The sequence below is a fragment of the Cervus elaphus genome, chromosome 24 (genome assembly GCF_910594005.1).
Source record: "Cervus elaphus chromosome 24, mCerEla1.1, whole genome shotgun sequence".
Classification (NCBI taxonomy): Eukaryota; Metazoa; Chordata; class Mammalia; order Artiodactyla; family Cervidae; genus Cervus; species Cervus elaphus.
Window position 1 is genome coordinate 59,117,933 of NC_057838.1, and position 24,784 is coordinate 59,142,716.

General features: G+C 53.1%; 1 protein-coding gene across 1 annotated transcript; it reads right to left on the bottom strand.

The window, feature by feature from the left end:
• Positions 1-3,328: 3,328 nt before the first annotated feature.
• ITIH3 (inter-alpha-trypsin inhibitor heavy chain 3) lies at positions 3,329-17,627 on the bottom strand. The gene is made up of 22 exons (XM_043886431.1): positions 17,489-17,627; positions 16,808-16,828; positions 15,699-15,865; positions 15,505-15,609; positions 15,079-15,241; positions 14,144-14,257; positions 12,996-13,121; positions 12,576-12,692; positions 12,204-12,372; positions 11,469-11,594; positions 11,023-11,204; positions 9,124-9,309; positions 8,827-8,966; positions 7,990-8,144; positions 7,349-7,366; positions 6,304-6,327; positions 6,033-6,068; positions 5,764-5,877; positions 5,052-5,256; positions 4,193-4,365; positions 3,890-4,001; positions 3,329-3,574 (listed from the first exon to the last, which is right to left on the bottom strand). Exons 1-22 carry the CDS (start codon positions 17,579-17,581, stop codon positions 3,445-3,447), a joined length of 2,676 nt encoding a protein of 891 aa, XP_043742366.1. The 5' UTR covers positions 17,582-17,627; the 3' UTR covers positions 3,329-3,444.
• Positions 17,628-24,784: the final 7,157 nt, after the last annotated feature.

Sequence of the window (24,784 nt, forward strand, 5' to 3'; positions counted from 1 at the left end):
TGGAACCGTTAAAATGTTGCCCTTGCTGGGGCCCTGGAGCCAGAGAACACTCTGGGGAACAGGGTTCATTCTGCTTTATGGTGACACAGGGTCCATGAAAAGAATAAAAGGGTGACCTGGGTAGAAGTTTGTTACAGGCCAACTCCCAACATTCTCAGCCAACTGTGGGGCCCTTTTGCAGTAGGATTTGCAGGATACAATTTGATTTTCACACCTGTGCTCAGAAACAGGCCTATCTTCTCATTGCCTTGGCAGAGAAGCTGGCAGTGAAAGACAAGGGAAACAGAGATGAGGCCCTAGTCCCAGGACAGAAGCAACGGTCTATTCCCAGAAGCCTGGGTCGTTGAGGGGCTTCTGTCCAGGCCTAGGGTTAGGCACCCCAAACATCCCACCCAATTCCTGCACAGGCAAGGCATACTTTCAAAAACGTTTATAATTATTTCACCTACTTCTTCAAAAATGACACAAGTATTTGGCTTACAAATAAAAGGTATATAAAGAGAATAAAACAGAAAAAAAAATATATATATGAGAATGAAAAGGAGAGAAGAGCCAAGAGGAGGAGAACTGAATCACAGACACCAGGGTAGGGGAAGCTGCAGCAGCAGGAAGCTGCAGCAGCAGAAATCTTCACTTTGAGCTTTCTGGCAGCCAGGGCGAAGCAGAGAATGAGTTCATTTTAACTTGCTAAGAGGGAGCAAACCAGATAAGGAAAACATTCTCTTCCCAGCTCTTGAGTTATACAGGGTATTTTCTGAGTGAGTCTTTATAGGGTAGAGGAGAGGCTGGTGGGAGGAAGGGGTTTCCAGCAGCAGGTTTTCCAACACTCAGGGACACTTTCCTGCATGGCTGCCTCCCCATCAAGCCTGGTGGCCGGCAGGGGCCTCGGACTGAGACACTTTGTGAAGATCACTCTCAGAGGCTCAGAGATGAGCTCAGCGAGATCAGGGAGCAGCATCGGGGGCTCGATTGGACTCGCTGTGGGCTTGCTCTGACGTACCAGGACAAAACACCGGCCCCTGGGCTGGGCTGTGAATTGGTGCCCCTGCAGAGGGGTCCTGGGTGACTCTCTGGCCCAGCCAGCACCTGATGGCCATGCATTGTGAACCACTGGAAGCAGGTCCATGCCCGTCTTTGTTTTGTTCACCGCATGCTTTCCAGCACCTACTTGGGCCAAGCCCCGGCAGAGTGCTGCAGGTACATTGGGCACCGGACAGAGCTGCCACCCAGAGAACAAGCGGGTGCCACAAGGAGCCGGAGGGAGACAACTTGCCCAATCTGAGGAATAGCAGGGAAGGCTTCCTGGGGGTGGTGTGGGTGGGACTGGGTTGGGATTGAGTTTTGAAGAACTAAAAGAAGTTCGCCCAGTGGAAAAGGAGGGCAAGGACGCTAGGCCTAGAGCCAGGACACTGCACTGAGTTCAGCAAGGTGAAGGGAAGCCATGTTGTGGGGTGAGGTGGAAGGGGATGCTGGCAAGATAGGGAACGGCCCCAGGCCAGTGCCGGCTACACACACCTTGCCATGGAGCTCTGCTGCTATCCTGAAAGTTCCAGGAGCCATCAAAGGCCATAGGCAGGGACAGGCCCAGCCAGGATGATGTGGGACTGGGGAAAAAACAGAGTCTGCCTAGTCTTGGCCTCTATGGAGAGACCCCCTGACTATGTGTTAGAAGAGGGGGCAGAATTCAGGCAGGGGAGGTCTTCCTGCCTTTCTTCCAACCCCCTGGACTTGTTCATCCGTGGGAGCAGCAGGACAAAGATAGGCGTCTCAGGAGGACCAGAAGCCACCATGCTGATGCCTCTTTACACGCTCCATCTGGCAGGACCCTTCTTCCCATTTCACAGATGTGAATACTGACCTCAAAATAACTGGTTTAAAGCTGCATGGCTTCTCAGCCAATTTGGGACTGAATGGGTGGTAGGGTCTGCGCACTTCAGGGTGCCCCATTCCAGGCCTGGGCCCTTTCTGCCAGCCCAGCCCAGGCCTCTGCTACACTGAGTCTGGACCTGTGTCTCATGTCACCCTCTCACCAGAGCAGTGACAGTGCCTGGGGGGCTCCTCTGAGGATAGATATTTCCCCCGGGGTTGCCCTTCCCAATGCCCACTCCGAGCCCCCAGGCCCAGGTGGGCCCTGGGCAGCTGTGTTCTGGCTCAGACAGAAGGGCCCCTGGAGTGGGAGGCAGCCGAACTTCCTGGTCACCCACAGCCAGACCCCACCCCAGCCAGCCCCACTGGCATTAGAGACCCGTCCCAACCTGACTGCAACCTCCTCCAGTCTTACTGCGTCCCCTGCTTGGCCACACCTCTTCCTTCAGCGGGGTACCCTCCACCCTGCATGCCCTCCACCCCTCAGGCAGCGAGAACAGCAGGAGCTGAGGGTCTGGGGAAGGAGGAATTATGTTTGCAGAACTGAAAGCAGTCTGTGTGTCTGGAATACAGACTGAAAGGAAACCCATGGTGTGCAGGGCTGATGAAGCTGGAGGGACGACAGGGAGGATTTTTGTCTTTGTCCCAAGAATCCTGGGTGGGAGACATCATTTATAGGGTTTCAGGCAGCAAGTGATGACCAGTCCTGCTCTGTAAAAAAAGCTCTCTCTGGGAGCAGGAAAGCCAGAGAGAGAAGTGTGCTGTTGCTCAGGTGGGAGAGGCTTGCCCAGGCTGACAGCCCACAGAGCTGCTTCTCTAGGAAGCTCTGTCTGACCCCCACTCCACCCAGGACTTACAGGGTGCGGCAGCAAGTGGTCACCATAAGGAGTGATTGGAGGATCCCAGGGATCCCCAGTGAAGCTGAAGACAAACTGGAGCACCCATGCAAACAGGATCTGAGTTACTAAGCTGTGTGCCCCCACATCCTAGCCCGGAATGTTGGGTTTAGCTGCTGAATGGATGGGTTGTGGAGGGGTGGGCAGGTGGATGAGCCAGTGGATGGATGGTGAGATGATCAGAGAGCGGAGAGATGGATGGCGCAATTAGTGGCAGGCTGAATCTACCTTGGAGCATCTCTGCTCCTGTTTCATAGAACGAGCTTCAGCCCTGATAAGAGCTCCTGAGCCAGGGACCCTTGACTTTTGCTCCATCCTTCCTAAACTCTGAAAGGCAGTCAGTCCTTCCCGACTTCTCAGAGGCCCTTTGTTCCGGAATCGATTATCTTTTTCCTTCCCCCACTGTCTTGTGTTTTACTCCTCTAGTAACCGCCCCCCCCCCCCCCCCCAACCAGCTGCATTGATGGAGAGGCCCAGGAAGTTGCCTTCCTAGCAGCCAACCCTTCCTTCGAGCTGCCTGTCCCCGGGAGCAGGGGCTGATGGAGGCAGGCAGAGTCTGGGGGCAGTCCAGTTCCTTCTTGGCCTTTATTGTCACAGCCTTTCATCGGGCCCCACTCTGTGCCTCTGTTCCAGATGCCAGGCAGGCCGGGCCGGCCACCTCAGCAGGAGTTGGCATGTCAACTCAGAACAGGCTGGGGACAATGTAGTCTCTGTGAATGCCGTCGATCAGCCCTTGCCCATTGTTGTGGACGAACCAGCAGGCAACATTCCTGCCAACGCTGATGTCCTTCCTGTAGTCCTTCTGGGAGCCCCTGAAAGAAAAGAGAGAAAGGCTGTGATGTGCGGGGTGGGCAAGACGGCTGCGTTCATGGATCTAAAGTTGAAAGGGGGTGTGAAGTTGCCAATTCTAGGAGTCCAGACTCTGGTCAAGAATGAGGTCACGTGGTTACTTCTTCTAGGGGGCCAGATTTGGCTTTTTCCTGATTAGAGCGAGCCCAGAGCCCAGAGGGAAACAAGGGTATCCCACGGAAGACAAGAGCCAGCCAGGCTGATGTGCATGGGTAGAGAGAGCTCTTCCCTCCTATCTCATACCCGGCAGTCTGAGAACATCAGCAGGGTCCCCTCACCTGGTGACTGTCAGCTGATGGTTCTTCACCACCATTGTGGCATCTGGCTTTGTGGGGTCAGAGCCTGGGTGGACATCAGACACTTGAAAGTCAAAGGGGTGGAAGAATTGTCCTAGGAATAAAAACATTCACACTGTCAACCCTTCCTCTGCCATATGTGACAAGGCCACTGGCCTTCCAGGATTGATACAAAGGCTGGGTGGGGTGTTGAGTGGTGGGTCCAGGGTGACTAGGAGGCCCTTTCACGTGGCTTTTTCCCTCCACCATGTGGCCTGAACAGCCTGAAGCTTGAACATTTCATACCCAGCAGCCCATGTGTCTGTGCTGACATCCCACGACTGTCCACCACGTAGAAGCCGAGGAAGTCATGGTGGGCAGGCTCTTTCTTCCACACCTGATGCAGGACAACCACAAAAGTAACCCCATCTCCAAAGGAGACCACCATGTTCTTCTTCCTATTGATCATTACAGATAGCCTAGAAGAGAAGAAAAGGTAAGCAGTGGGGCCCAGTGGCCATGATAACCAGGCGTCTGAATCAAGGGCAGAGCAGGAAACGTGACATCTGAGAGCACACAGACTCCAGAAACTGTCAGGGGTGTTGGAGAGAAGAGGCTTACGCACATTGACTACACCCTGCACTGAGTGGGTCCCTGCTACTCCATCAGCAGACGAGGGGCTGTCCTGGGGGTCTGGAGACCCGGGATCAAGCCCCAGCTAGGCCACTGGACTTCCTATGTGACGTTGGGTAGGTTCTGCCCCTCTCTGAACCTCCATGGGACTAACACTGTAGCCCTGCCCACCCAGCTTAGGGGTGATCTGAAGATGCAGAAGAGGCAGAGGAGTTTGAGAACAAGAGAGCTCAGCCAGAGATGATGCACACAGGGATCTTTGTCGTCATCAGCCTGCCAGGTCCACCTAATGCTTTTGTCCACACAGCCCTTCCCTCAAGTTGTCCTATGAACTCTCTGGCCACCAATCTGTCTGCCTTTGGTGGGGAGCCCAGGGGGTGGGCTGGGGGCCACCATGTTGAACCTTTCCCAGAGTGGGGGCTGAGGCCACTGGTCTTTCCTGTTAACCCTGTGGATCTTCTGGGATTTGTTCAAATTCCCCCAAGACCCTCGCACTCCATCACCCCTCAGAGACCCAGCAGCAGGGCTTTACCCATCCTGTGTGATCATGACCGTGTCCAGCCAGCTGAACGTGCTCGGTGCATCCCCATTCCACAGGGTGATCTTCTCCGGTGTCACCTCAATCCGGAAGTCCATCCGAGCGCTGGCAATGCCCAGTTTGCCAAAGTAAGTCCTTCTGGCCTGGGAGTCTGAGCTGCCTGTCTTCTCACCAATGATCTGCCCGTTAACTGTGAGGCCTGCCAGATGGGCGGGGCAGCAAGAGACCAGCAAGACCTAAGTCCAGACTGGTCTTCTAGGCTCACAGCTTCCCCTTCAGCCAGACCTCCAGAGGGATAACACAGTGGGGGACCCAGGTCTCTCAGTTCGGAGACCAGGATTTGAGAGCTAGCCCTATCTCTTCCTAGACATGTTGGGGTCACACTGGTGGCCGAGGGCCCACATTGTGGATCTGCCCCTTGCCTGGGCCAGGGAGTGTTGTTCAGAGGAACACTATTCCTCAGGCCCAGGGTGAGTCCTGCTCATAGGCCCAGGCAGCCCTTAACTCTAACCGTCTCCCTATTACCCCTGGCCCTGGGGAGATGAGGTGAGCCTGTGGCTCTGGATGGAATCTGAAATCCCCTACACGATGGAATCTACCTTTGAAGATGGGTGCATTTGGGGCAGAGTGAGCCCGGTCCATCAGTCCACCCTGGGGCTCCAGGCCTTCTCAGGAAGAGCCCCTGGCCCTAGTCCGTGGCCCCCACCTGTGACAGGGTCCTGAATGAGGCGCAGCACTGTGCCTGGGTCTTCATCAATATTGAAGCAGATGGCATCGTCCTTCTCTGGAACTTGGATGATGAAGTGGGGGTCCCCATCCACTGAGAACACATAGAGAAGAGGCTGGCTCTCGGGATCGCTCACGGTCCCAGGGACCTCCCCTTGCCTCCCAGTCCCATGGGATGGGCTCCTAGACAGGCAGAAGGTGCTCAGCCCTAGGCCCAGAGCCTCGACCTGGGGGAGCTGGGAAACTCACCGTAGTAGTAGGGTGTCTTGGGAACCTGGTAGCTGGCTGTGGACAAAAGAAAGAGAGGGCTGAGCTAAACAAACAGGCCAGGGGAGGCACCAAGACCCCCACCCAGAGTTTGGTTCATGCCCCTCACTTTCAGGCTCCCTAATGCTCATAACCTCCCCCCGTCTCCTCAGGACCTCCCCAACCATCTGCCTGTTCCAGAGAGCTGATTCAGGAAAGACTCCCGAGGGGAACGACGCAGGGCTGCGCTCTGTGGCAGCTGGCACATACTCACTCAGGTAAGCCGTGGAGGGGATCACTGAAAAAAGAAGCCAAAGGGCAGGTGTGAGCGAGGTCTGGGGGTTCCCTCCCCCGAACGCCAGGCCTTCTGCCTGTCTTAGGGCTGCTGTCCCCAGTGGGGCCGCAATGCTGACAGAGGTGGGAATGTGACCCCCTAAGTTTAAGCTTCAGAAATGGGGTGCCCCCAGGGAATCCCTACTAGGGCTGGTGGTACTAGGGGCGTAATGTTAATGCAGGGGGACGGCACTTCCAAGTGGCTAAAATGCAAGCCATTAGGTCATCAGTGTCTCTGTCATGAGCAATTCTGTCTGCCACCCCTGAACTGCAGTCCCGAGGCTGGAGTAGAATGAGGCTCACAGGTGACTGTTGTCCTCAGTAGCAAAACATGCACTGACATGCACCCACACACACACGTGCACCAGTGACTGCATCTCACAGGGCTGTTCAGAGGGCAGAGCTGTGGCCCAGTCGAAATATACTGCTTGGTTAGGACAGCCCGTGTGGATAGAGACAAGGCAGGCCGGTAGGGGCTGGGGAGGTCCTGCCTGATGGTGTGGGGACAAGGTTCCAGTTCCATAATGAGACAAGCGCAGAGTGCTGTGAACTCCAGAGCAGCCGCCAGAACGAGGCTGGCAAAGTCCTGGCTGGGCCCCCTGCTGAACGAGTCCTTGAGCAAAGGAACTTAACTTCCCCGTGCCTCAGTTTCCTTTCTGTAAAATGGGAACCGTAAGAAGCCTTCCTCAAAGCCTTGCTGTGGGGTTACTGAGTAACTAACTGAGTTACTCATGTTTGCAGGTCACAGAATACTTTCATCCCAATTGTCCCTCCTTGGGCAGGGGAAGCCCCCCTTTGTCAGCTGATGAGAACCCTGAGGCTCAGAGTGAACAGAGCCCTGCCCCGGCCCCCAGTGAGTTGGCAGTAGAGCTGGGAGCTGAGCTCAGGTGTCCTGGCGGCCCCTTCCTGGGTGGTGGAGGAAAGGTCTCTTTGGTCCTCTCTTGACCTCCTCCTGGGAAAGTCATCAGCTGCTGGCTGAAGCTCACCTTCTGTATCCAGAGGCCCTGCAAGGGAGGAAGAGGAGACCACAGAGTTAGAGGCCGCAGAACCCCCGTGTCAGGGCCCTTGTGCCTGACTCACTGCCTGGCCAGCCAACCATGCCTGGGCCATGTGTGCCCCCACAGGAACCAGGAGCTCCTGGAGGCAGAGGCCGGGCCCAGACTGGCTCTTTACTTCCCATGTCTCCCAGTGCCAATTGCAGGGGCCCTCAGGACACTGCGCTCGTGGGGTCTGGTTGACCAGGCCTGGTCCCAGCCTCCAGCTCTCATGGCCTCTTCCTCTGACAATCCCCAGGTGCTGGCTCCAGGCCTAACTTTTAGGTCAGAAGTGCTTCATCTTATCTAACTGAACCCTTCCATGCTGCAGCCTCAGTCCCTTTCCCAGAAATGACCCTGGACACCCTGCCCCCTTTAGAGACTTCAAGGCTCTTCCTATTCATTCCTACATTCCACTGTTCACACTAATGGCTTCCCTCCCTCTATAATACCCTCCCGGGTCCTTGGCCAGTTTTCCTCTGATACCTCCTAGACCTGCCTTTCTCAGCAGGCCCACTTCTCTTCAGGGCACCCAGGGTCAGGGGCCTGGAAAGAGGCATCCAAGTTGTGGCCCCCCCACTGTCTGTGCCTACCTTCCCCGGGCTTGTTGGCAATGGCTGTCTGGTTCTCGTTGTCCTCAGGCTTGGTCACCACCATGGAGGTCAGCGGAGTCACAAAGTGGTACTTGAGGGACAGCTCCAAGGCCTGGGCTGTGAGATTCTCCTTCTCCTCACCCCGGGCATTCTTGCTGTGGGGACAGGCAGGGTGGGAGGGTCAGCCCAAGACCCCCTCCACCTCTCCCAGTGTGTGTCCCCTAGGATGGAGCCCACTAGCAGTCAGAGAAAACGGTTTCATCAGCTCCCTGGGACAGATGGACATGCCCTGATTCCTCTCTGGGCCTGTTTCTCCAGGTGAAAGTTACAAGGGGCTCGACATGGCCACAGCCAGTTGGTCATCATGGTGTTCACATGCTGAGTGCCAGCGTCTTTCCCAGCCAATCCTGCCCAACAGAAGGCTGACACAACCCCCTCGCATGGCCAAGCTCTGCCCTCTGGGGCTGAAGGCTGGGGTCTCAGCCTTCGGTTATGTTCCTCCTCAGCATCTCTGTAGGCCCATGCTGGGTATAGTGGACAGGATGCGGAGGCTCATCCTTGCCCTCAAGATGTTCCCAGGCCCCTGCCTGAGCCCTGCATCACAGACCCTCTCTGTTCCAGGAAAAACAAGCCATGGGGGCCTAGCCAAAAGGAGAATTGGGCAGCTGCAGTGGGCGTGGAGGTGCACTTCCCAAGGTGAAAGTTCCCTCCTCTTGGGCTCTCCTGGAGCATAGCCAGCACGGGGTGGGCGGAGGGGGTGGGGTGCACAGGTAGGTGCTGGAGCAGAGCTGGGGGTCAGGGCAGGGCCTCGCTCTGTGAGGGGTGGGCCAGGGTCACCGTTTGTCCAGCAGCTGCTCGATGGTGAGGTAGGCCCAGAGCCGCTCAATGTAGTCCCCAAAAATGTATTCCCGCTCCTGCAGGGCCTTCTCCATCTCCTTCATGTCCACCTCCTCAGTGAAGGTCAGGTCGTTGATGGCCTGGGACGGGGGTAGAAGGAGGCAAGAGGCTAGTGGCCTGGAGCCAGGTGGGCCTGGTTCAGAGGCTGCTTCTGCTGGGCTGCCAGCCAGGAGGCTGGAGCCCCCACTGGTAGGTCCCCCACCCCCAGCGCACAAGAAGGTCCCCAGCTCAGCTTACCCCGTGGCCTTTCACATCTGCCTTAAAGCTGTTCATGTCCTCGTCTGCCAGGCGCCCGGCTACCACAATCTCAGAGCCATCATAGAAGTGCTGGTAACTGTTCTGGGTGAGGTCCAGGATGGCATTCTGAGGGTACTCTACCTCCACGCCTGTCAGCAGTGGGTTGGCCACCTCCTCATAGAAGCCCTAGAGTTCAGATGGGGTCCCTGATTATCTCAGGCCACCAGGGCGGGCAGGGAGAGGACAGGGTGGGCCGGTTCCCGCTGGTACCTCTGCAGGTGGTTGGATCTCTCAAGCTGGGCCAGTCCAGCTCCTGATCTCTACCTCCACCTGGCCCTGACTGTGTCCTTCAGTTTGGGGGACCTCCTCCTCAACGCCTCCCCATCCCAATTAGAGACTGGGAAGCATAGAAAAGGAAAGGACAGAGTTCTTGGCACACAGGATTCGAGAAATGTTGGTTTGTTGGAATGAAAGTAAAAAGGAGAAGAGAAAGGTTGGAGGCTGACTAGAGAAGTTGACGTGGAGTGAGAGCATGGAGACCTGGAGACTAACAGGAGGAAGGCTGGGGGTTCCACTGCAGAGGTGGAGAAGCACCTGCCTATGCTGGGGCGGAGAGGGTTAGTTGATTTAGCAAATGAAAATGTAAGTCATGAGTTACATTTGAATAACAGGAAAATGACAGTTTACTTTTTAGTATAAGGGTACAGCTGTCATGGGGCACATTTTGAAACCCCAAAATACACAGGTGAAAATCCTTACTCCCGTACTTCAGGACATGACCTTAAATTTGGAGAAAAGCTCTTTACAGAGATCAAGTTAAAATGAGTTGTTTAGGATGGACTCCAGTTCAATATGACTGGTGTCCTTGAAAGAGGGAAATTTGGATCCAGAGGCAGACATGCCCACAGAGAAAATGACATGAAGATATACAAGGAGAAAATGGCCATCGACAGGCCAAGGAGAGAGGCCTAGAGTAGAGCCTTCCCTCCCAGCTCTCGAAAGGAACCAACCCTGCCAGCACCTTGATCTTGGACTTCCAGCCTCTAGACATGTGAGACAATAAATTTCTGCTGTGGAAGCCAGGTAGGGCTTCCCTGATGGCTCAGATGGTAAAGAATCCACCTGAAATACAGGAGATCCAACTTCGATCCCTGGGTCAGGGAGATACCCTGGAGAAGGGAATGGCAACCCACTCTAGTATTCTTGCCTGGAGAATTCCATGGACAGAGAACCCTGACAGGCTATATAACCCGTGGGGTCACAAAGAGTTGGACATGACTGAGCAACTAACACTAACAGTGGCCTGTGGAAGCCGCCCAGGTATGGTTATTTGTTAAGGCAGCACTAGCAAACTAAATGTAGTTTAGGGGCTTCTTAGATGGCACTAGTGGTAAAGAACCCTCCTGCCAATGCAGGAGACATAAGAGACATGGGTTTAATCCCTGGGTCAGGAAGATCCCCTGGGGTAGGGTGTGGCAACCCCCTCCAGTATTCCTTCCTGGAGAATCCCATGGACAGAGGAGCCTGGTGGGCTGGAGTCTGTAGCGTCACACAGAGTTAGCCATGACTGAAGCGACTTAAAACAGCACAGCAAACCAAGTACAGTGTCCTGTTCAGTGTTTGGAGCATGCTTGCTAAAAAGTTATTCGCTGTTCATGAGAAGTTCCTATTTAACTGGAGGTCTTGTATCTGATATGGCAGTCCTACGGAGGAAGCAGGTCTGTTCTGTGCAGCCTGTGGACAAAATGAGAACCTGGACTGATGGGTAAGAGGTGACCAGAGATAGATTTCAACCTGAGAGGAAGTTCTTTCTAATAACTTGAATTGTCACACAGTGGAACAGCTTCTTGAGGAAGTAGGGAGCTCCCCATTCCCAGAGGTATGTGAGGCAAGGCACACCTGCAACTGCAAGTTGGCATCGGAATCCTCATAAATGCGCCGGGCAATCCCATGGTTCTCCAGGGCCATATTTTCCAGGAAGTTATAATTCAGATTGTTGCCAAAGCCCAGGTTATACAACGGGAACTTGCCACCAATGGCATTCCGCACATTCTCTTGGATTTTTTCAGGTCTGCTCTCACCTGTGGGGTAAGGAGGTATTTATGCTGCAGCCACAGCCTGAGCGACTGTCTGGACCAGCTCTGTCTGCAGAGATCTGACCCCTGCCTGTGCATAGCTGGCAGAGTCATGGCTACTACAAGCCCTCAATGAGCAGACATTGGGGCGGGCAGAGCCCTTCAGGGGCTCACAGATCACAGGGGACCCTGGGGAGAGCTGCCCAAGGTCATGCAGCACGCTGGCTATAGAGCCGGGAGCGGCAGCCAGAGCCACACACGCCGCCTCACCCACATTGGCGTCCCCGTCGGTCAGCATGATGATAATGGAGGTGCTCCTCTCTGGGACTGTATGCTCCTCCCGGGCCTTGTTCAGCATACTGATGCCCCTCAGCAGCGCATCATTGATGTTGGTCACTGGCACACAGACAGATGACACCGTGAGAGGATATCCTCAGGGTGCTGGGGGAGGCAGTCGAGACAACAGTCCCTGCTCACGTGCCCAAAGACACTGCCTGCCTGTGCGCCGTGGTACTCAGTAAATATTGACTGGATGACTCAGTGAGTGATGGATGGATGACTTAATCTTTCAAATGAGTAAGAGGACCAGCCTCTCAGGGCTGCTGGAAGGATAGATGCACATGGTGACTGTAAGAACATATTGTGATTGGAGAACAGTCAAATGGACCTCCAGCCCCTCTCACAGGGAGGAGTGGGGAGCAGTATAGACATCACTTGTCATCTTTCATATGAAACTGCCACGGATAAGAGTTCTCTGTGGCATTACCTTATTGGGTAATGCTGGCATTACCTTGTGGGGATCACAGGTTAGAAAGAAATGAGTTTCCCTAGATCACAGAGAAGACACCGCAATGTCAAGCCTGAGGACTCTCCATCCCACCTCTACCCGCAGCTTGGATCTGCAGGGCCCAGACCAGCAGAGTCTCTGCCACCAAGGCAGAAGGGAAACAGGCTGCTCAGGCAGAGAGGAACGGCAGGATGTAGCTCCCTCCCCTCTCTTCTTACTTCCTTGATCATGAATATCCATCACAAATTTCCTGGCTTCCTGGATGTTCTCAGGAGTGGCTTGAACTAAACTGTCTTTCCAAGTGGTCACATCTCCACTGAACAGGATGAAATTCAAGTAGTCATCCTCTTTGACATCCTCCAGAATTTTGAGGAGGGCATCCTTTGTCTGGGAAGGAGGAAGACAAGCAGACAAGATGTGTTCCCGGCCCGGACCCCTGCTGTCTGCAGGAAAAGAGGCAGATGCTTTGTGTCTTTTAAAAATCCTGCCCTCCTTCCTTCTCTTTCACTGGAATATTAGCTTCATCCACTTTTAAAAAAAATCTCCCCGTGTCTCCCACCCATCACCCACTCTTGCACCAAGGAGAGTACCTGCTCCATTTTCCGACCGTGCATGGAACCGCTGACGTCAATCACGAAGACCACGCTCTTGGGCACCACCGGAAGGCCTTGAGGTGCAAAGAAGTGCACAAAGTAGCCATTGACGATCTGAAAACGGGAGAGAGAGACTGGAGACCAGTGGCCCTTCAGCAACCTCACATTGGCTACCCTTGCAAATAGAACCCAGACTTTTAGCAGCCCCAAATAAAGATGTCCTGCCTCCGCCTCCAGGGGGCACCACACCAAGGCTCTGGTCTGCCTGTGGTCCCCATGCCTTGCAGGAACCTCATGCTTGGGCTGAAGATCAAGGTTGTTTTACCAGACAAAGCTGCAACCCCTCCACACATCAGCCCTCACCAGAGCAAGGCAGGGGATGGATCAGCCTGGCAAAGCCAGTTGGCAGGTACCTACTTGCACATTGGCGGGAGATTCTCTGTTCACATCATAGGTGATGATGAAATCTCCTTTGAGGAGGGAGTCCGTGCAGGTTGGGCAGGAACGCTGTTGGTCCAAGCTGGGTTTGAAGGACACATGGCCCTGAGGGAGGGTGATGGAGGGCCTCTCTCAGCTTGGGCAGGGCCTGCCCTCTGCAGACCTCAGCCTGGGGCTTCCCTGGGCACTCAGCAAAGTGCCTGAGTCCTGCCACCCTCTGGGGAGCTCTGGCCTTCCTGAGCACCTCTCTCCCCCTCGGAGATCAGGAGCCCCTTGGAGGGTAGAGGCCTTATCTGAGCCAGGCTTTCACTCTCCTGGTTCACTGGGCCTCACAAGTCCCTTAGCTCTGCCTGCACCTGGAAGCCACATAGGGAGGAGAATTCTGCACCATGAAAAGGAACTTCACGTTGGGTGATACTATGTGCTTTTTGTCAAGAGGAGCAAGGAACGGGCAGAATAGAGAGTGAGGAGGGGGCCCTGGGCGGGGACACCGCCTGCAGAGGTCAGCAGCCCTCTGAGTGTGTGCTCCTCGAGCCTCACCCTGGGAGTCCTGACTGAGGTTTGCTGTCCTTGTAAACATGTATTCATCCACTACCCATGATCAGCAAGATTCCTGGAATTGCTGGGGACCTTGGGGTTCAGAGCCAACCCCGAGCACCAAGAATGAATTTCCCTTTCTTCTTTCACCACTCAAGTGGAGTCAGATCTGAAAAACTCCCTCAGGTCTCTGTCTCCTTCTCTGTAAAACGGACCAGTAGCCTGCCCTGCCTGCTTTCCCGAAGTGAAATGGGATCAGGCTTTATAAATGGTCTCCCTGTCCCCTCCCCAGTGCAGTTGAGACCCCAGTTCCTCTGGCAGGTCATCACCAGCAAGCAGCCCCCTGCCTCCAGCATCCTCACTGCTGATCCAGGTGGCCTAGGAGAAAGGGGATGTTGCAGACTTCTCTCTCTCCCTGACCCCCGCCTCATACCTACACACACACACACACACACACACACTCTCTCTCTCTCTCTCTCTCCCCCTCTCTACCTTGCATCTGTCAAACCCCCAGGTTCAGACTCACCTTGCTAGACTCAATGTTCCTGCCCCTGCTCCCTCCCCCCAGGCCCCAGAGGCATCTATACCACCTTTTTCCCTGAGAAGGACTTGGTGAGGGCGCTGCCCAAGAGGTCATTGGTGATGAACGACGCTTCAGCATCCAGGGTACTGATGCCCTGAGGCTCGAAGATGTCTGCCGTGATCTGAAATGGCCAAGTGGCAGGAGATGTCACCTAGTGAAGGTGCCGAGCCCAGCCTCCAGGACAACAAGGGTGAGGAGATGGGTCAATGTGGTGCAGGGACCAGCCGCTAGGACAACTCTGTGACAGCCAAGCCTGCTGCCTCCCAGCAAGAAGATGACCACATGGGTTTGCAGCTGGGTACTCTGACCCCATGGAGAAGGCACTGGCAACCCACTCCAGTACTCTTGCCTGGAAAATCCCATGGATGGAGGAGCCTGATTGGCTGCGGTCCATGGGGTCGCTGAGTCGGACACGACTGAATGACTTCACTCTCACTTTTCACTTTCACGCATTGGAGAAGGAAATGGCAACCCACTCCAGTGTTCTTGCCTGGAGAATCCCAGGGACGGGGGAGCCTGGTGGGCTGCCGTCTGTGGGGTCGCACAGAGTCGGACACGACTGAAGTGACTTAGCAGCAGCAGCATTCTGACCCCAAAGTTCTTCCACTCCCTGCCATATGGTGCCCCAGAGTCTACCACTAAAAGCATTTCCTTTGGGTTTGCACTCGGATGTAGGTAAAAATGCCCAAGTAACCAGTTACCAGCATTACAGAGACACTTGGTGATGTTGCCCTCAAGGACCCAGCACCCAACCTGGATCACCCAGGTGCAGCCTGGCCTCCTCCCTTGGGCCCAGGTGCGGTGGGCAGCACCACTGTAATTCCCCCACGCCTCCTTGGCCGGGTGCTGGGGCCTGGGCTCCTACACTCCTGCTGCGGGCTCTGCCCAGGGCCCTTCCTGGCACCCCAAACCTTCAGGCGCTGCGAGCGAGTGGCCGATTACCTCAAAGTGCTTGACCAGTTGCTTGGGCTGGACCTTGAGGTACATCTCGTACTTGCCCTTATGCCTCTTGAGCAGCTCCTCGTAGGTTAGCTCAAAAGTGACCTTGCTGCCTGCAGCCACATTGACTGAGACCGTGAATTTCTCCAGCTTCCTCCCAGAGGCCCTAAAGGTGGATGAGAAAGAGTGACTACCCCAGAAAGAGCACAACCCCCTGCTTCCTGGGCCTTTGGTTTCCAGTCCCTTCCCCCTGGAGGAGCCCCCTACCCAGGCTGAGCCTCGGTTGCCTCAACTTCAAAGTAAGATAATGTTGTAAGAATTATAGCACATTTTGCCATGTAATAATTATAGCTGCTGTTCTCTTGTTAGTGTCTCTGAGGGCCCTCACAGCCCTGACATTCTCGCCAAGGCCTGAGGGTCCACACTTACTTGACCAGGCCGGCTGTCTTGCCCTGGGACACAGCCTTCTCATACTGCTTCTTGGCAACTTCCTTCTCCTTGATGTTCCCAGGGTAGGTAACGCCATCGATGGTCCTGCAGAGATAGAGAGTTGGGGAAAGGGGGGCTCAGGCTGAGCCAGACTCCCCTCCCCACCCACAGCCAGAAGCTGTGGTGACACCCACAAGGTGAAGTTGGTGATGAACGCTGTCTTGGGCAGCTCCACGTCGAAGGACACCTCCTTGGCAGTGTTTGCGTGGTTGACGGCCCTGGTGGTGACGACATTGTGAGCGAAGCGGGAGGTCACCTTGCAGTTGACCTTGGTGCTGTAGACTTCGATGCCGTCGACCACCTGCGGGAGAGGGACAGTGTATCAGCGGACGGTGACCAGCTAGCCTGAGGCCCCTGGAAACAAGGACCTCCTCCTGGCTGCTCCCCTTCAAGCTCCCCTTTGTGGGCTTCAAAGCTCCTGCCTAGGAAGTGGACCGTCCAGTCTCCCAGTCACACACATCAGAAGCCTGGGCAGTTATCTTTGGTCGCTACCTGTAACTGGCCACCACTGTTGTGATGGCCACTCTTCCTTCTTAGCTCTATAATCTGGTTTACATGCAGCTGTAGCCAGTGAGATGGTGTAAAAACTCAAATCTGACCTGTCCTTCTCCTGTTTAAAGCCCTTCTATTCTCCCTACCACCCCCAGGACAGCCTTCCCCATGGCTCTGGGGGCCTCTGGGCAGGTCCTGCTTCCTCTGCTCAGTCCGTGCCCCTGCCACGCTGGCTCCTAGCTCTTCCTGGTCATCTTAGAAAGAGCATGTCCACACACACTCCAGTCTGTTCCCTGTGTCCGGTAGCTGCCCGGTTCTGTCTCCCAAACAGACCCTTATTTCCTGCACCTAGGGCGATGCATTGGGAGGGCCTTCGTGCCCCCCAACACCCTCTTTCCAATGGGACGATGGGCCGAGGGATGTTGTAGAGAAACATCTGGATTGAACATGGATATAAAGATGCTTCGTGAAGGCATCACAGGGCCATTCACTGTGTGTCTCCTGCCCCATGCATGGGGTCTGACAAATGCTCATTAAGTGTTTAAGAAGGACCCGTGGAGGGGTGGTCCTCTATTGCATCAGCGAGTCCAAGGGGCATGGTTCGCTGAAGCTCTCTCCCAGGGCTCTGGAGGCAGCGGGGGTCTGCCAGGGCAGGGGTCCCCCCAGCTGGAGGGACCTTCCCTTGTGGCCCACTTCTTCCACTGTTGGGCAACCAACTCTGCCCTGCCCCATCTCTTGTGAAAGTTCTCACCCCTTCCGGGAGGCTCCGTTTCTGGAAAAAACAAAGATAAACACAGGGATTGGGGCAAGGCCAAGGCTACTGTGGCCTGAGTAGAGGCCCTGGGCTGAGGCCAAGGTTCAGCAGTGACCACCTCCCCCAACACACACACGCACCTTGAGGGGCCTCTGGACAGAGGACCCAACCAGAGCCACATGTCAGAGTAGGAAGGGCTCTGAGTAGATGGGGAAACTGAGGGCCAGGGGGGAGGTCTAGGGGAGCATGTCAGGGAGGACCAAAGTCAGTGCTCTCCCCCTGCACCATATACCCCGACTCACTCTGCCCCTCCCTAGGCCCCAGGCCCCCCAAGACTCCTCCAGACCCCACCACCACTGTACCCCATGCAGCTCAGCCTGGCCATTCCTAGAGGCCTCTCCCCTTGTCTATATATGAACCTTAGAGTCCCTCAGGGAGGTGATCTGATTGTGGTGCATCACCCACCTGACAGGTCAGCAAACAGAGGCCCTGGAAATTTAAGCTCCCTTGGGGAAGCTGTCTCATCAGATTTGACAGCAGGTCTGGGGCCCGGGTCCCCCCACACCCTGCCCTGTTCCTTGCAGCTCACTGCCCAGCCTCTGCCTCCTCCTCATTCTACAGAGGACCACCCAGCGTGGCCCCCCTGCCTGCCTGTTGGTGAAGAAGGGGCAGACTTACCCCAAGCAGCCGGGATGGGTTTCTAGGGAAGCCAGAGACTGCCAAGCCGGAGAGCAGGGTCAAGATGAGGCAGGGCCACCGAGTCAACGCCATTGCTGAGCATGCTGGCCTGGCCTGGACTCCTTATATGAGCAAGCCTGATGTTTTCCCAAGTGGGGTCATCGACCTGCATCGGGGTGGGAGGAGCAGGAAGCGGGAGCTTCCCCCGGGAAGCTGGGCATGGGTGGAGTGATGGGCCTGGATCTACCTGTACCAAGGTAACCCGGTGGGTATCATCCACAGTGTTAGACTTCACACCCAGCGGCCGCGAGACATGGAGGCCCCTGGGGAAGCCAGAAGCGTTGCATTAACAAATGGGCCCAGAGACCCCCTGGGAGGGGGCGATGATGATGGAATATGGACTCACATTTAAAGCAAAAGGCATCTCAGCATCGTCGCCACATCACAGGCACGGCCTCTGGTCTGGCCTTCTGGATCAGTTACCTCCCCTCCCTTCTCCAGGCAGCCAGGGCCCAAAACCAGACTTAACACCCTGAGATTAGGATCTCCATGGCTGACTCCTTCCTCATTATCCTCTGGTTTCTGTGGCCCCTTGGGAAAGACAGTCCCCGAGTCCTGTCATCCAGCTCCAAGTTGCTTTCTGAAGGTAACTCTTCTCACCTTCCGCTTCTCTGTACCTCACATGTCTTCTCTCTGCCAGCCCATGTCCCTCCAAATTTCTTCTTCCTCTTTTGTCCCCTAGCTGAGCACAGACAGCCCTGCTCCAGGCTCCAAGCTCCCAAAGGGCCTACATTCTACTGTTAACATTTGGTTGAGGTTCGCATGTTTGGATCTGATCACTGTCTCTAGACTCTGAGCACCTGGAGGACCAGGCCGTGTGTTGTGTTCCTCCCTGTGTTCTCAGTCTGACCAGGAACTCAGCTGCCCTCGGCCCATTGGAGGATCATTCTCCCAGAAGTCCCCAGTGAGGCTGGAGTTCTGGTCTCCAGGACCATGGCAGCCTCAGAGGCAGGGTCTTATTGCCTCCCAGTGGGGGCTGGGTCCTTCTGGGCCATCCCAGAGCCCTGCCAGCCCCTAGACCTTCCAGAGTGGCCATCATGTGCCGGCCATACTTTTCTGAACAAAATGACCTGGTGACCCTCCAACTTGGCCACTACTAAGTGGAGTTAATGAGGATGCCTAGGCACAGGATAGCTCATGTATGGATCAGACTATGGTCTTGACTGAAAGCCAAGACTTCACTTGACTGTGATATGTACAGAGAGAGTTGACTGCCAGGGGCAGAGAAATGGAGTGAGAAAACAGAAGCTAGGAGGCAGCAGAAGCCACATGGAAAGAGGGGACTAGTGACTGGAAGTGGCAGCAGCCACAGAAGCAATGACAGAAAGTTGTCAACTTAGCAAAATGATGGTAGATCAACAAAGGGAACCGCTGATGCCCAGCTGGGGGTCCCTGCTCTCCTCCGGCCTCTTGAATTCTTGTAGTGACCCCTACTACCAGCAGACACCCAGCTCTGGGCTGACACCTGGGAACAGAGAGAAGAAGGGCCCTTCCACATGGTTCATGCGATCACCTTCAGTGTCTGCAGTTACTGACCGCTAGGCCTGGTGGCTGTGGCAGAACTCTTGTCCTGCCAGCATTGCTCAGCAGCCCCGCCTCATGCCTGCCTCATACCTCATCCCTCAATACTTAGAGCTTTGTGGGAGGAACAACTCATAATAGGAAATTCTGAGGTTGCTCAAGAGGCCTTTGAGGGACAGCTGGGGACTTGAGGGACCCAGAGTCATCAGAGATAATTTGGAATTAAATGGAATCTAAGACATCTTCAGGTTCACCCTATTTCTGCTTTACAGGATGGGAAAAAGAGGCCCTAGTTAGGCAGAGCTTTGCTTAGGGTGACCAGCCAGCTGGCAGGCCATGGCCCTCCCTCAAGAAGCCCAGAATACTCCAGACAGTGGGCTAGGGCTCTGAAACTCCACAGGCTGCCCCTCAGGGCTCTTTGTCCCTGGGCCTGGGGCAGCCCTGGGCCTCTGTGCTATCAGTCTGAGCCCTCATTTAGGGCAGGAACCAGGCAGAATCCAGAAAAGCAAAAATGCTCTAGAAAGGAGGGAATAGAGGCCCATCACACTTCACCAGAAGGGCCAGTGGTTCCCTAAAGTACAAGTTCATCTCCCCACACCCTGTAACATCACATTTCAACTGGGCCCCCAGACAAAGCCAGGGAAGACATTCTGAAGGGGTCATTCCAGGCCCAGTTGTGAGGAGTCAGTGGGCTGCTATTCATGAAGTCAGAGCTTCTGGGCAGTGGCTGTCTCTGCTTTGGGGAGATTTGCCTGCTCCCAGAAGTGTCAACCCCCAGCTGGGAAATCCAGTGGAGGGTGGAGGCCTGGGAACTGCTTCCTGAGGCCCTGACTGCAGTGAGTGAGCCTCTAGTTCCTGGCAGGACTTCTTCAGGACTCCAAGTCCATATATTATATTTCATTTTTTTTTTCACATGCTCATGTTAAATAATACTTAGAAAGATCTAGATCTGGAGTGGCGGCTGCGTGGTGCTGGAGCGACTTTGAGGAGATACCCCACTTCCAAGGGCAAAGGAGACGTCTCAGCAAGATGGTAGGAGGGGTGAAATCATGAAATTGCATTTAGAATCAGACCCCATACCCACCAGAGATGCTCAGAGGGTTCAAACAAACCTTGGGCGCACCAGGACACAGAGACCCGACAGAGACTGAGACAGAACTGTGTTTGAGTGTCTCCTGTGGGGTACGGGTCAGCAGTGGACTGCTGCAGGGGCAGGGGCTCTGGGCGCAGTAGACCTGGGTCTGGCATAAGCCATCTTGGAGGAGGTTACCATTAACCCCACCATAGAGCCACCAGAGCTTACACAGGACTGGGGAAACAGAGTCTTGGAGGGCACAAACAAAACCTTGTGCACACCAGGACCCAGGAGAAAGGAGCAGTGACCACACAAGAGACTGACCCAGACTTGCCCGTTAGTGTCCAGGAGTCTCTGGTGGAGGCGTGGGTCGGCAGTGGCCTGCTGCAGAGTTGGGGGCACTGAATGCAGCAGTGCTTGCATGGGACCTTTTGAAGGAGGTCGCCATTATCTTCATTACCTCCACCATAGCTTGGCCTCAGATAAAACAACAAAGAGGGAACACAGCCCCGCCCATCAACAGACAATTGGATTTAAGATTTACTGAGCATGGCCCTGCCCATCAGAACAAGACCTAGTTTCCCCCTCAGTCAGTCTCTCCCATCAGGAAGCTTCCATAAGTCTGTTATCCTTCTCCAACAGAGGACAGACAGAATGAAAACCACAAGCACAGAAAACTAACCAATCTGATCACATGGACCACAGCCTTGTCTAACTCAGTGAAACTATGAGCCATGTCTTGTATAGCCACCCAAGACAGACAGGTCATGGTGGAAAGCTCTGACAAAATATGGTCCATGGAGAAGGGAATGGCAAACCACTTCAGTATTCTTGTCTCGAGAACCCCATGAACAGTATGAAAAGGCAAAAAGATAGGACACTGGAAGATGAACTCCCCAGGTTGGTAGGTGCCCAATATGCTACTGGAGATCAGTGGAGAAATAACTCCAGAAAGAATGAAGAGACAGAGCCAAAACAAAAACAACACCCAGTTGTGGATGTGACTGGTGATGGAAGTAAATTCTGATGCTGTAAAGAACAATATTGCATAGGAACCTGCAATATTGTTAGGTCCACGAATCAAGGCAAATTGGAAGTGGTCAAACAGGAGATGGCAAGAGTGAACATCGACGTTTTAGGAATCAGTGAACTAAAATGGACTGGAATGGGTGAATTTAACTCAGATGACCATTATATCTACTACTGTGGACAAGAATCCCTTAGAAGAAATGGAGTAGCCCTCATAGTCAACAAGAGTCTGAAATGCAGTACTTGGATGCAATCTCAAAAACGACAGAATGGTCTCTGTTTGTTTCCAAGGCAAACTATTCAGTATCACAGTAGTCCAAGTCTATGCCCTGACCAATAATGCTGAAGAAGCTGAAGTTGAATGGTTCTATGAAGACCTACAAGACCTTCTAGAACTAACACCCAAAAAGATGTCCTTTTCATTATAGGAGACTGGAATGCAAAAGTAGGAAGTCAAGAAATACCTGGAGTAACAGGCAAATTTAGAGTTTTGCCAAGAGAACGCACTGGTCATTGCAAACACCCTCTTCCAGCAATACAAAAGAAGACTCTACACATGGACATCACCATATGGTCAAAACCAAAATCAGATTGATTATATTCTTTGCAGCCAAAGACGGAGAAGCTCTATACAGTCGGCAAAAACAAGACCGGGAGCTGACAGTGACTCAGATCATGAACTCCTTATTGCCATATTCAGACTTAAATTGAAGAAAGTAGGGAAAACCACTAGACCATTCAGGTATGACCTAAATCAAGTCCCTTATGATTATACAGTGAAAGTGACAAATAGATTCAAGGGATTAGATCTGATAGAGTGCCTGAAGAACTATGGATGGAGGTTTGTGACATTGTACAGGAGGCAGTGATCAAGACTGTCCCCAAGAAAAAGAAATGCAAAAAGGCAAAATGGTTGTCTGAGAAGGCCTTACAAATAACTGTGAAAAGAACAGAAATGAAAGCCAAAGGAGAAAAGGAAAGATATACCTATTTGATTTCAGAATTCCAAAGAATAGCAAGGAGAGATAAGAAAGCCTTCCTTAGTGATCAATGCAAAGAAATAGAGGAAAACAGTAGAATGGGAAAGACTAGAGATCTCTTCAAGAAAATTAGAGATACCAAGGGAACATTTAATGTAAAAATGGGCACAATAAAGGACAGAAATGGCATGGACCTAACAGAAGCAGAAGATATTAAGAAGAGGTGGCAAGAATACACAGAAGAACTATAAAAAAAAAGATCTCCATGACCCAGATAACCATGATGGTGTGATCACTCACCTAGAACCAGACATCCTGGAATGCGAAGTCAAGTGGGCCTTAGGAAGCATCACTATGAACAAAGCTAGTGGAGGTAATGGAATTCCAGTTGAGCTATTTCAAATCCTAAAAGATGATGCTGTGAAAGCGCTGCACTCAATATGCCAGCAAATTTGGATGACTCAGCAATGGCCACAGGACTGGAAAAGGTCAAGTTTCATTCCAGTCCCAAAGAAAGGCAATACCAAAGAATGCTCAAACTACTGCACAATTGCACTTATCTCACATGCTAGCAAAGTAATGCTCAAAATTCTCCAAGCCAGGCTTCAACAGTACGTGAACTGTGAACTTCCAGATGTTCAAGCTGGATTTAGAAAAGGCAGAGGAACCAGAGATCAAATTGCCAACATCTGTTGGATCATCAAAATAGCAAGAGAATATCAGCAAAACATCTACTTCTGCTTTATTGACTACACTAAAGTCTTTGATGGTGTGAATCACAACAAACTATGGAAAATTCTGAAAGAGATGGGAATACCAGACCACCTGACCTGCCTCCTGAGAAATCTGTATGCAGGTCAGGAAGGAACAGTTAGAACTGGACATGGAACAGACTGGTTCCAATAGGGAAAGGAGTACATCAAAGCTGTATATTGTCACCCTGCTTATTTAACTTATATGCAGAATACATCATGAGAGTATATCATGCTTCATTCAGTCCAGTATGAAGCACAAGCTGGAATCAAAATTGCTGGGAGAAATATCAGTAACCTCAGATATGCAGATAACACCACACTTATGGCAGAAAGTGAAGAACTAAAGAGCTTCTTTAGTGATGAACTGAAAGAGGAGAGTGAAAACGTTGGCTTAAAACTCAACATTCAGAAAACTAAGATCATGGCATCTGGTCCCATCACTTCATAGCAAATAGATGGGGGAACAATAGAAACAGTGACAGACTTTATTTTGGGGGGCTCCAAAATCACTGCAGATGGTGACTGCAGCCATGAAATTAAAAGACACTTGCTCCTTGGAAGAAAAGTTATGACCAACTTAGACAGCATATTAAAAAGCAGAGACATTACTTTGCCAACAAAGGTCTGTCTAGTCAAAGCTGTTTTTTCCAGTAGTCATGTATAGATGTGAGAATCGGACTATAAAGAAAGCTGAGCACCAAAGAATTGATACTTTTGAACTGTGGTGTTGGAGAAGACTCTTGAGAGTCCCTTGGACGGCAAGGAGATCCAACCAGTCCATCCTAAAGGAGATCAGTCCTGAGTGTTCATCGGAAGGACTGATGCTGAAGCTGAAACTCCTATACTTCAGCCACCTGATGCGAAGAACTGATTCATTTGAAAAGATCCTGATGCTGGGAAAGATTGAAAGTGGGAAGAGAAGGGGACGACAGAGGATGAGATGGTTGGATGGCATCACTGACTCAATGGACATGAGTAAAAAAAAAAATTTAAAAAAAATGGACATGAGTTTGAGTAAGCTTCGGGAGTTGGTGATGGACAGGAAGGCCTGGCATGCTGCAGTCCATAGGGTTGCAAAGAGTTAGAGACAACTGAGTGACTGAACTGAACTGAGAAAGATCTAGAACAAGCTTTGGCCATTAGCCGCCAGAGAGTTTACATGGAGTGATTAAGCACATAGATGCTAATGCCAGATAGCATGGGTTCAAATCCCAGCTCTACCACTTAAACCATGAGGGATTTGGGACAAGTTACTTAACCTCGGCTATAAACAGTCATGACAAAAGTGTCCCCTAGGGTTGTTGGGAGCATGGAAGTGAAAGTATGTCAGTCAGTCATGTCCAACTCTTAGCGACCCCTTGGACTGCAGCCCTCCAGGCTCCTCTGTCCATGAAATTCTCCAGACAAGAATACTGGAGTGAGTTGCCCTTCCCTTCTCCAGGAGATCTTCTCAACCCAAGGATTGAACCCATGGTCTCCCGCTTTGCAGGCAGATTCTTTACCGTCTCAGTCACCAGGGAAGCCCTAGGGCTGTTGGGAGTGTATGTTCAGTTAATTCAGCAAAGGTGCTGAAAACAGCACCTGACAGCATGAAGCACTGGGGCGGCTTCAGCCATTGTGGGTCACTCCTCTACAATCTGCCAGCGTGTCCTTTGGTCTCTGGACCAATAGGGGAAGCCATGTGCATGGGACACTCAGGCATTCAGAGGGCACAGGGCCAGACGGCTACAGAGAATGGGGGTGGGGGTGGGGGCAGAGTTGGTACAGGCTCCCTCCCGGCCTCCAGGTCTGCTGTGACTCCTGAGCCCTTCTGAGGAACAACATCTTGGGTTGCCTCCTTGCCACCCCCTGTTCCCCAAAAGCAGCCAGCCTGAGG